This window comes from Solanum tuberosum, unplaced genomic scaffold (assembly GCF_000226075.1).
Source record: "Solanum tuberosum cultivar DM 1-3 516 R44 unplaced genomic scaffold, SolTub_3.0 scf00038, whole genome shotgun sequence".
NCBI lineage: Eukaryota > Viridiplantae > Streptophyta > Magnoliopsida > Solanales > Solanaceae > Solanum > Solanum tuberosum.
In genome coordinates this window covers 558,953-572,023 of record NW_006238966.1, presented here as the reverse complement: position 1 = coordinate 572,023, position 13,071 = coordinate 558,953, and the positions used below count along the sequence as shown (strand labels likewise).

General features: G+C 33.4%; 1 protein-coding gene across 1 annotated transcript; it reads left to right on the top strand.

Annotated features, from left to right (window-relative positions):
* The first annotated feature begins 8,437 nt into the window (after positions 1 to 8,437).
* Positions 8,438 to 9,163, top strand: LOC107059816 (uncharacterized mitochondrial protein AtMg00810-like). Its single transcript, XM_015306824.1, has one exon. It carries the CDS (start codon positions 8,438 to 8,440, stop codon positions 9,161 to 9,163), a length of 726 nt encoding a protein of 241 aa, XP_015162310.1.
* Positions 9,164 to 13,071: the final 3,908 nt, after the last annotated feature.

Sequence of the window (13,071 nt, the reverse complement as noted above, 5' to 3'; positions counted from 1 at the left end):
TCTACAGACTTCACTTCATTATTAGAGGCAACAAATGATGTAGATGCCCAGCCCAATTCTGAGATTCCTCTGGCCACCATTGGAGACGTACCTACGGCTGACATGGCAACCGACGAGTCGGAGGTAGAGACTGATGAGAAGCAACTGGGAGAGAGAGATGCTCATGTGTATATATTGGGTTTTGTGCTATATATTGTGTTTTGACTCTGTTTTTGTGGATGTTTGAGCTTGTGGCTCCTTATTTTGAATATAAATAATTTTTGGACCCTTCCGAAAAATCTTGCCACCTCTTATGTGTGTAATTGTGGTTGTTCTTGTGCAAATTTGAGTATCGGGCATGATCAATACCGATGACTTGAATAGTGCTCTCAATCGACAAAAAATGAATGTGTGGCTACGATGAGGCCAAATGAAGTTGCATAGACAATATGTGAACTCTTTACATCTCATTGTGACTAGCCGGTTATGGAATGAGTCTCTTGTAATGAACTTTGCACACCAGCGAAAGTGTGGAGTCTTGTTTGATATTCGTGCCAATGCCTTGTGTGATGAGCTTACCATGAACCATGTGTGATGACACCTAGAATTTGCCCCGTCGGTTCGGTTGACTAAGTGATGCACTCTCTTGAAATGATCTTAGGTAACTTTGAAGAGTGAAACAATTTGATATTATACCTCTTTTGTGGCCAACCTTGTGAGTGTGTGATCTTTTCTTGAACACCCTTTGAGCCTTACTCTTTTTCTTGGAAGGAACTTGATGCAATTGTGACCTTTCTTTATCCATTACCCATAATCCTCATGATTTATGGTTAGTTTGAATAGCCAACTTAGGCCAAAAGCCTAAGTTATGGGTGTGGTGAAAGAGAAGGTAAATCAAGAAGTGCAAAGAAGGCCCCTCTTTGACCCATAGTTTTGAGAAAGATGGTGCCCCTCCATAAAAAAAAAGAGAGAAAAAGAAAAGAAGAATGATAAAGAAAAAGAATGAAAAAGTTTGAAATAAAGTTGTGAAAATGTAAAAGAAATGGAGTATCCAATAGTCCATGGAAAGTGAATAAGGGGGTGAATTTTGAGCATGAATGAGAATGATGAAGATAAGGGAAGAAAGTGTTGTTCATAACACATTTCATGAGGATAACAGCCACTGAGCCTAAATGACCGTACCTTTACACTCAGCCCCCATTACAAGCCTTGAAAAGACCTTTTTGATCTTGAGTGAGCTAAACAAGTGTTGATTGGAAAATAAGGGCAAACCTATGGTGAAATAATTCATTGTGTTGATCTTTGTGAGTGTGAGTGTTGTATGTGATTCTGGAACTATAAATTGTTGAACCATTGTGTGTGAATATGGAATCATTCTTTGTGTGAGGGCATTTGAGTAACTTTGTTGAGCTTTGAACTTGCATTTGAAGCAAGTATTGTGAACTTGAGAATCTTTGATAATGGTGAGTCACAACTTTGAATCTTTGAGTGCACAATTGATCCTTGCATGAGTAAGTTGAGTCTTTTTGTGTGCATTCATGATTGAATCTTGTGTAGCACTATTTAAGACATCCTTTTTGAACTGCTGAACTTGAGTTTTACTTGAGGACAAGCAAAAGTTTAAGTTGGGGGTGTTGATGAGTCCTAGATTTTGACTCATTTTGATCTTTATTTGGATAAATTTTGTGTCCTCAAATGCTTGTTTTGTGCCAATAACTGATGTACAATCCTTGATTTCCAGGTATATGGATTGAAGAACGAAGCATGGACACTAATGTGCAAAATGGAACAAAGCAGCTTAAAGAACGAAGAAACGAAGGCTTGGTGATCGCAAAGTCCATTGGGTGAATCGCTGAATGGCCACTATCCCGCCTAAAGTTCCAGTGTGCCAAGCCCTGAAGAAGAAAATCAAGTGGGCGAGAGAAAGGAACAGTCGGCGTGTCACCGAGTAGTTCCGCGATGCAGTGTTGGATTGCCCAAAGTTACAGAACTTGAGGATGCTGAAGTCCAAAGCAAAAAGGTGATGGAACTGACCAAAGGGCGGATCGCCGAATTGATCGGTGAGCCCGACTTAATGCACCGAATAGCCCTTCGCAACATATTTTTGGTGACTATAAATACATTTTCAAACATAAATATTAGGAGCTTTTTATCATAAGTTTTATCATATTTTTGGAATTAGTTTCAACTCTGAGTATTGAGACTAGTTTTCCTTAGCTTTGAAGAATTGAAGTTTTCCATTTTTGAGAAATTAGAAGTGGGTCTTTGATATTCTTTAATTTGAATCTTTGTAAAGATGAAATTAATCTTACCTAGTTGATAGAAACACAATTTGGTAACGATTTTTATGTTTTTATGATGTCTAGCTAAAACCCCAATTCTTGGGGTGTGATTATGTGATTATGGGTTGATTTAGTTTATGGGTATGCTAATTGTTAGTTTAAATGCTGTTTAGAAGTGATTTTATTTAGTAATTGTGGTTTAATTTAAAGAATTGTAGTTGCAAATGCAATTCTACCTTCGTGTTTTTGGCTTGCTCGAGAGAGGTTTTGAAACAAGGGTTATTGAATTGATGGTCTGTGGGTATTGGGTTGTCATGGTTCAGCTCGAGAGAGTGAATGCTAAACCCTTTCTACACATTCAGCTCGAGAGAGTTAATGGACTAAAGCGCAGGCTGTTCTTATTTTGCTGCTTATTGATGTTCGAGAGAAACCGACTTGATTCAGAGTAAATTGTTCGAAAGAAAATTTTCCTCTATAGTCTAGCTTAGTCACTAACATACAATTATTTTCTAATAGTTGCAGTTACCCGTTTGTCTAAATTAACCTATAATCGAATCACATCCCAAGAACCCGTCTCATTATTGTTATTCCTTGTTATTTATTGTTGTTGTAGTTGATAGTTTGAAACCAAAACCCCCCTGTTATTTGATATTCGTGTCACTCCCTAATTTGAATCATGTTTTTATTCGATAATGTCTATTCCTATGGCTGATTTGAACATACTCATGCTTTTCGATTGATTCTCAAACACGTACCACTCCCTGTGGGATTCGACCCCAACTCATTTAGTTAGGTTATATACTGACTAACGATCGTTGATGCTTAGAACTGAATTAAGTGTCTTTGATAGCGTTATTTAATCAAAACTCTCTCGACCATCTCGAAAAGCATGTCACACATCCCAGCACATCTCAAAAATTGGACAGAAGCTACGAAAAAGGAAAAAATAGAAAATACATATGAAAGCATGCACATGACTATGAGGATCATTACATTTTTTGCCTATTGATTCATCTATTTTATATTTTGCATATGATAATTGTTTACAGATGCAAAAGTGAAATTCTAAAAATATATGTTATAGTAAATACCATTGTTTAGTTAAGCAAAGATTTGAATAATAAACTTAGTACAAAATAATATTGCAGATTCTTTTGTTAATGTTCAATGTGGATCATCATATACATTTCTTATTCACGCCAACCTATGAAGATGTTCAATGAAAACTTTTATTAGTTAAATGTAATAATGTTTATATTTATTTTAATTTGATGAGGTTTAATCATGTAATTAGTTGTATCTCACTAATATTACCTTGCAGACGATATTTGTTGTGTATATAAAAATTATACTAATACAAACTTCAACTGGCATTATTACAAGGCATATGAACTTTTCTTCATCTAAAATACTAAAATATTAAGAAACAGTAAATAAGTAAAACAAAAGGGCAATGTTTATATAGTATTAAATATTTTGAAGACAACTTTTTGACAATCTAAATCACATAAGTAGCATTGATAAAAAAAAAGTCATTCTTTCGTCTTGAGCATAAAACAACAAATCATGACAATTCTCTAAATTTTGGAAAAAGATATTCAGAAGCATATATGTACATCACAAGAGAAATTGTTAACAAAAACAAATAAATTTAGACTACATCATGTTAAATTCATATATTGGAACATTACATACTAATGTATATATCAAGAAAAAAATAATTATGATATCATCAAAATTATTTTTCTAAAGTACTTGAGGTTAAAGAATATACCCTCTTAGGATAGAATGATTTACTTCATCAGAATAGTGATATCTGATATTCCGCTAAACTTTTAACTCACTCACTACAATAAATCACACAAAAAATTTAAATTTAAAATACAAGAAAAAGAAGAAGAGTAGAAGATTAATAACAATTGTGGTTGAGAAATGAGAGGAAGCCCCTCTATTTATAGTCAACAAAGGGTAGTGTGAACAAATGTTTTTGTGTCTTATCTGAAATGTCATGACCTTTCCGAGAAATCACAACCCTTTGGAAAAGTCACAACTTATTGAAAAGATCACAATTCTTTGGAAAAGTCAAAATTCATCAAAAAATCACAACCTTTTGAGAACAGTCACAACTTATCGGAGAAGTCACAACTCATATGAACAAATATTTTTGTGACTTATCTGAAAAGTCATGACCTTTCCTAGAAATCACAACCCTTTGGAAAAGTCACAACTTATTGAAAAAATCACAACTCTTTGGAAAAGTCACAACTCATCGAAAAATCACAACCCTTTGAGAAAAGTCACAACTTATCGGAAAAGTCACAACTCATCAAAAAAGTCACAACCTAAGTTAGGGATATTATAGTAATTTAACATTCAAGTTAGGGGTTCATGCTTTTAAGGTAATATAGAAAGAATATAGATAGATAGATATAGATAGATATATATATATATATCCTCTGTTGGTGGTAAGTTTCTTTCTTCGTGCTTCTCTATCTATCTAGCTGCTTTTAAAAAATCATTCTTCTTCTTGAGTGTATTCATCTAATTTCAGTTTGCATGAAGCGTTAGGATCGAAAAATATATTAATTGTCTAGTGTGTAAATTTATAAATTGGTATACTAAGGGTATTTTCTGTAATGCAAGCAATCTTAATATCCACTAGGTTTTTAATGGGTAGAATGTATAAGTGCATAGAAGAGAAATTATCAGTTAAACATATATTGTCAAAATTTCTATCTGGGGAATGCACAACTGCATTTGATTTCTCACATATATAATAAACTTCATCATTGAGATGTAATCATATGACTTCAATTTGTTGGAATTAATGCATCCACATAAATGTTTAGTCTTCCAAAATTGTCGCTTAGTTTTTCAAGAAATCCTTTAGGAGTTGTAATACATGTATCTAGTTAATTATGATACATGTATCTAGTTATTTGTTCAAGACTTTTGGTTTTATATTTTACTACTATAAATAGAGATGTAATTGATGATTCTAATCATCTCAAGTGGCCTTAAGTAGCCTCTATAAAACTTGAGCATTCTCTAAAGATAGTATTCTTCTTCTATATTTCCTACAAATTGGTATTAAGAGCAGATTTTCATTCTTAATCTGGTGTTAGGTGAAGAAAAAAATATGGCATCCAAAACAAATGAAGGTGCTGATTCTTTAGTTGTTCTTACTCATTTTTTTGATGGAACTTATTTTGAATACTAGAAGATAAGAATGAGAACGCATTTGAAAGCTGAAGGTTTATGGACTATTATTGCAAATGGCTTTGAAGAGCCAGAAATGATGGTGAACTTACAGCAGCAGAGATGAAAAATCTTGAGGCTAAGTATCATCAAGATGCAAAAGCATTGAGAAAAATCCAAATGGGAGTCTCAAGATCATATTTTGCAAAAATTGCTACTTGTGAGACTGCAAAACAAACTTGGGAGTCTCTGGAAACTGAGGTGTATGGTGACAAAAAGGTACGCACTATAAATCTTCAAACTATTAGAAGAGAATTTCAAAATTTGAGGATGATAGAATCTGAAAAAATAGATGAATATTACACAAGAGTCGTGAATATTGTCAATGAAATGAAAATCATGGTGATACAATTTCTGACCAACAAGTTGTGGAAAAGATTCTAATTAGTGTCACAAAAAAATATGAGTACGTTGTTGCTATCACTGAGGAGACGAAAGATCTTTATAATTTTTCCATCAAAGATCTAGTTGGATCATTTCGTGCACATGAGAAGTGAAGATTTTTCTGTGAAGATCAACCCAAAAAGATGGCTTTCCAGTCCAAAATTAATGAGAATTCTCAAAATTTCTCAAAAAATCAACAAAAGAAGAATTACAATCTAAAAAAGAAGCAATATCATGATGGTTCTTCTAAGAGGGTTGAAGAAAAAGGTGAGAAAAGTTCTAGTCATTTTTGTAAAGTTTGGAAAAAGACTATTCACAATGTAGAAAAATGTTGGCACAACGGCAAGCTCCAATGTAAATTTTATAAAACGTTTGGCCACATTGACAAGAATTATTGCTGGCACAAGAAACGGGAGCAAACATTTTTTTGTGAAAAATAGGAGGAAGAAAGGGAATAAAACCTTTTCTTTGCTTCTAAATCTAATATTTCAACAAAAAATAATGAATGGTATGTTGATAGTGGTTGTAGCAATCACATGACTGGAGATGAAAAGACTTTCCTGTTAATTAATAATAGCATCACTACTAAAGTGAGAATGAGGAATGGAGCCTTAGTTGACGCAAAAGGCAAAGGTACCATTTCGATCAAAATAAAAGGGAGCGGTAAGCAAATTTATGGTGTTCTTTATGTTTCTGACTTGGAAGAAAATTTGCTTATTGTTGGTCAACTCATGGAAAATGGTTTTCTCTTGTGTTTAGAGATAATTATTGCAGGATTTATGATAAAATTGAGCCAAATCAAGTCATTGTTGAAGTAAAGATGATAAAAAGAAACTTTCCTTTACAATTTCATTACGATGCATTAAAAAATGAAGTTGTAGATGATTCATGGCTTTGGCACAAAAGATTTTGTCACTTGAATTTTCATGGTTTAAAGCTTCTCAAGAAAAAAGACACGGTGCAAGGCCTTCCTGATATACATACTGAGGTGGATCCATGTGAAAATTGTATAACGGGAAAGCAACATAGAAAATCTTTTCCAAAAGGGATGTCTTAGAGAGAAAGTGTACTTTTGGAACTAATCCATACCAACATTTGCGGACCAATGAAGACTCCATCTCTTGGAAGTCAAAGGTACTTTCTACTTTTTATTGATGATTTTTCAAGAATGACTTGGGTTTATTTCTTGAAAGAAAAGTCATCAACATTTTCTACATTCAAGAAATTTAAAGCCCTTATTGAGAAGAAAAAAAGGTAGCAACATCAAAACTATTCGCAGTGATAAAGTAGGTGAATACACCAGTCGAGAATTTGAAGAATATTGCAAAAATGAAGGCATTCGAAAGCAACTAATAGCAGGGTACACTCCTCAACAAAATGGTGTATCTGAAAGAAGAAATAGAACAACTGTTGAAATGGCCAGAACTATGATGAATGAGAAAGGACCGCCAAAATATTTGTGGGCAGAAGCAGTACATACAGCGGTGTACATCCTTAACAGCTGCCCGACAAAGACATTGAAGGACAAGACACCAATTGAAGCTTGGAGTGGAATGAAACCTTCTATAAGGCATTTTAAAAAATTTGGGTGTATTTTTTATGCTCATATACCTACTGAGAAAAGATCAAAATTGGATGAAAAAAGTCAAAAATGTATATTTCTTGGTTATAGTGATGTGACAAAAGGCTATAGGCTTCTCGATGTCAAAACTAACAAACTTGTTAGTAGAGATGTCATTTTTGATGAAAAAACAAAATGGAATTGGAAGGATAAAAATATAGAGAATACTTCTATCATATCTTTAGATGTGTCAAATCAAGAAGAAGATGAGGAAGACGAAGATGTCCCTCAAGGGGGAGAGATTCCAGATTCAGATGATAAAGAACTTCCTCCAAGAGGAACAAAATTATTGAGTGATATTTATCAGATATGTAACTTTTCCGGTGTTGAGCCAGAAAATTATGAGGAGGCAATAAAGCATGATGTTTGGAAGAAAGTCATGGAAGAAGAAATTCAGATTATTGAAAAAAATAATACTTGGGAGCTTGTGGATATATCCAAAGAAAGAGAAGATGTAAGTCTAAAATGGATTTACAAAATCAAACTCAATCAGGAAGGAGATATTCAAAAGCACAAAGAAAGGCTGGTTGCTAGAGGCTTCATGCAGAAATCAGGTATTGATTTTATGAATCTTTCTCTCCAATTGCTCGTCTTGAGAAAATTAGAACCATAATTGTTGTTGCTGCACAAAAGAAATGAAAGATATTTCAACTTGATGTTAAATCTGCATTTCTTAATGGAAAGCTTGATGAAGAGATTTATGTTGAACAACTTCAAGTATTTTTTGTTCAAGGGGGAGAAGAGAAATGTACAGGCTTAAAAAGGCTCTTTATGGGCTAAAGAAATATCCACAAGGCTCTTTATGGGCTAAAAAAATATCCACGAGCCTGGTACAATGAAATTGATACATACTTTCTGGAAAATAATTTTCAGAGAAGTAAAAGTGAAGCCACTTTGTATGTGAAGAAAGAACATGGCAGCATTATCATTGTTTGTCTCTATGTGGATGATATGCTCTTTAAATGATGTGAAGGTGATGCAAATATTCAAGCAAGATATGATGCAAGCCTATGAAATTAGTGATCTTAGGTTGCTAAATCATTTCTTGGACATCGAAGTTTCTCAAGTGGAAGAAGGAATTTTCATTTCTCAAAAGAAGTATACTAGAAGTATTCTTCAAAAATTCAAAATGATGGATTGCAGGTCTATGGCCATACCATTAGCAGCAAATGAGAAGTTCAGAAAAGATGATAGAGAAAAGAAAGCTAATAGCTCACTTTATGGGAGCTTGATTGGAAGTCTGCTATATCTTACTTCAATAAGACCTGAAACTATGTTTACTGCTAGTTTATTATCCAGATTCATGCAAGAACCAAGCCAAGTGTATTTTGGAGCTGCAAAGCGTGTTCTACGCTACTTGCAAGGAAAAATGGATTACGGGATAATGTACAAATTTGGTGGAGATTTGAACTTAATTGGTTATCCTGATAGTGATTGGGCTGGAAGTATAGATGACATGAAGAGTACTTCTAGTTATGCTTTCTCATTTGGATCAAGTATTTGTTCTTGGTTATCAAAAAAGCAAAGTGTTGTTGCTCAATCCACTGTCGAAGCAGATTATATCTCAGTAGATAAGGCTACTGCTCAAGCTATTTGGCTTAGGAGAATATTTGAAGACATTTGTCAAAAACAAAAATAGGGACTGTTCTATATTGTGATAACAAATCAACTATTGCAATTACCAAGGATCCAGTCAACCATGAAAGATCAAAGCATATTTTCATCAAGTATCATTTTATCCGAGAAGCACAAGAGAAAGGAGAAATTCAGTTGCATTATTACCAGGAGAACAACTTGCTGACATATTCACCAAAGCACTTCCTAGAGAAAAAAATTGCTATCTTTGAGAACGCATTGGAGTTGTCAAGAAAATTCATTAAGGGGGAGTGTTGGAATTAATGCATCCACATTAATGTTTAGTCTTCCAAAATTGTCTCTTAGTTTTTCAAGAAGTCCTTTAGGAATTTGTAATACATGTATCTAGTTATTTGTGCAAGACTTTTGGTTTTATAGTTTACTACTATAACTAGAGATGTAATTGATGATTCTAATCATATCAAGTGGCCTTAAGTAGCCTATATAAACTTGAGCATTCTCTAAAGATAGTATTCTCCTTCTATATTTCCTACACAATTAAGGGGAAGAAAAGCATTTTATTGTTCAACTTCAGTTCTTGCTTATTCTTAAAAATAATAATCTTTTGATGTTGGCATGTTCCATGGTTCATTCTAGTACCAAAATAAGTGTTAATTATGTTGGTGTATATGCATTTTATTATTAAAATAAATTATTAAGTGCATGTGTTAGTGGGTATAAATTGTGGTAGAAGATGACTTTTGGTTCTTGTAACTTATATGACCATTAGTTCTTGTAACTCTCAAGGTCATTAGTTTTTTGTAACTCATATGACCATTAGTGTTTTGTAACCTAGGTAACATCTATCACATTCATCTACCCACATTACTACACCTCATTCTACCCATTGATTATATGAAAAACTTCTTCACCTATTAATAGTGGTCTTCGTTTGGGTTGAAGAAGGGGAAGAGAAATAGTGTAAGAAAAGATGAAAAGTTTATATTGAGGTTAGTGTAGTGAAAGAGAGAGTTGAGACATAGAAAAATATTATAAGTCTTCAACTATATTCACTATACAAAAGAGAGTATTTATATGTTGAAGCAAGGTGTTCTTTTGTGGAGCTTTAGACTCTTCAACTAATCCAGAGTTGTGTAAGTTGTATGACGTTATTGGGCTACTATATCCTAGAGGGGACAAGTCAAGAGCGATACTTCTGGATCGGTGTAGATTATGCCGCAGTGAACTTGAATCTCCTTAAAGAGAGCGATATATCCTCGCCTCAGCCTAAAGAGTATTTATTCATTTTTTGTCATTTTATTTCAACTGTAATTTACTGTATTAGTGGTATATTACACCAACAATTTCAAGGAGAATCATGTTTTTGTTACAATTTGAAAAAGTGCGGATATCAAGATAGGTATCTCAACATAATTCTGCTCAACGTCGCTCTCTTCAAGAGATGGAAGAGAAGAGGTGTATGTTAAAGTATTTTTCTACTTGCTCAATTCAAGTAGAGAAAAGGTAAAGAAAAAAAAATTACCTAGTATTTTCATGAATAAATTGATACTACTTTTCATGAAAAATGATAATTACATTCTTAAAATAGTGGGGGCTCATGAAATGAGGAAAAAGTCATTGTGAAAAAAAATGTTTTTTGCATCTTTGAGAAATGTTCTTGAAAAGAGTATTAGAAGTGCACATATTTATTATGGAATAAATCACATGTTGGTTTTTGGCTATAATGAGATCATTTTTGGCTCTAACATGAGATTTATAAATAGATTATGAAAAACATGTTGAGTAGTCATTTAACATGAAATATTATGATGAGATGAGTTTCATTCTTGGAATCAAAAAATATCATAAAACATGTGATGGAATTTTCCTTGTCAAGTCACATAATATTAAATTTTTTTGTGAAATACAATTGATTGTGTGAGACTTGCAACTCCTTTTGATTCAATTGTGTGAAAAAGTTGTGACAAATAAAAAAGGGAGTTTGCTAGCCTAAAATATGAGCTATGTGACTAACAACTTAACCTGATGTTGTGTTTGCAGTTAAAGTACTTTCCAGGTACAAGCAAACTAGATGAGAAAATTTTCTTGTTATTTGTTGGAATGAGAATAACAAATTATTTTTTGCTAACTCTACTATGGAGGTTGAAGTAAAAAAATTTAAACTTCAACAAGTGAAAAAGTGAATTGATTTTACTATATCAAACACTTTATTTCGAGAAATTAATTTTTATAATTTTGATTAATTGTGATAGCACCAATATAATGGTAGAGTAAACAAAAATTGTTACTAAAATGGTAAATTCAAGCTCAAGAGGAAAAAACACAATATTGTGAGATCATATCAATCACTGTTATACCATCAACATTAATTGTGTTAAAATTTGTGATAATCTTGCAGATTTATAGTCTAAGGCATTAGCAAGATAAAGAGTCTAAAGCATATCGAGGGGGATGAAATTGAAGCTAAAAAAAAATCTAAGTTATATATGAGGAAACCCAACCAGGGACTAGAGATCCTATAACAAGGTTCAATGGGAAGAACGAATCATATGATGACTTGTTGTGAAATGCAATATAATTAATTTTATTCAATTCCTATGATGTAAGTGCATTTATCCTATAATGATTTGTGGAGGTTGAGTCTTTGAACTCTTAATGAAAGTTTTTATCTCGTATGAGTGGAGTGTCAAATTATAGGAGCACTCTTGATAGATTTCACCTATGTGAGTGTGAAAGTAGGTCGCTTTCTATGAGAATGAGTTTGTTCTCAAAAGCACTTATGAACTGGGATAGCACAAGGCCGTAATGTGCAGACTATTAAAGCTTATTTCAAAACCTTAATTAATGTGTGTAAGCAGTGATTCTTTATTTCCCTTAAGCAGTCATAGTTCAAGTGTGAGATCACTACTGACTCTAGAGTAAAGGTTGTTGTTTTACTAAGTGAACGTTCAATGCAGAGCACACCTTCATTATGCATAATAGTCTACCTTCATCTAAATTGGTGAACTCTCATAATTTTAATATTAAAATGAGTGGCAGAATGTTGGTGTATAAGCATTTTATTATTAAAATAAAATGTTAAGTGCATGTGTTAGTGGGAATAAATTGTGGTAAAAGATGACTTTTGGTTCTTGTAACTTATATGACCATTAGTTCTTGTAACTTTCATGATAATTAGTTTTTTATAACTCATATGACCATTAGTGTTTTTTAACCTATGTAACATCTATCACATTCATCTACCCACATTAATACCCCCTCATTCTACCCATTGATTATATGCAAGACGTCTTCACCTATAAATAGTGGTCTTCCTTTGGGTTGAAGAAGGGGAAGAGAAATAGTGTAAGAAAAGATGAAAAGTTTATATTGAGGTTAGTGTAGTGGAAGAGAGAGTTGAGACATAGAAAAATACTTAAAGTCTTCAACTTTATTCACTATACAAAAGAGAGTATTTATATGTAGAAGGAAGGTGTTCTTTGCTGGAGCTTTGGACTCTTCAACTAATCCGGAGTTGTTTGAGTTGTACGACGTTCTTGGGCTGTTGTATCCTGGAGGGGACAAGTCAAGAGTGATACTGTTGGATCGGTGTAGATTATGTCGTAGTGCGCTTGAATTTCCTTAAAGAGAGCGAGATTGTCACGCCCCGAGCTACCCCCGAGACGCGGACACGGGACCTAGGACCACAAGTGATCCCAAGCTAACCCTGTTGGTATGATCATGAGCATACTAAATATAATCTGAATAATAGAAATTGTGCGGAAGCTATAATCATAAATAAAATGAAAAGATGGGGAATACCGATATACTATAACTGAGATAAATGATAACTGATGAGTTTAATACAAGGAAGATATTAACTCAATACTAAGCTGAATCTAACTATGTCTGAAATAAGCCTCTAAACTGACTAGAAATGTTGGGACATGCCCCAACTAGATCTAGCAAAAC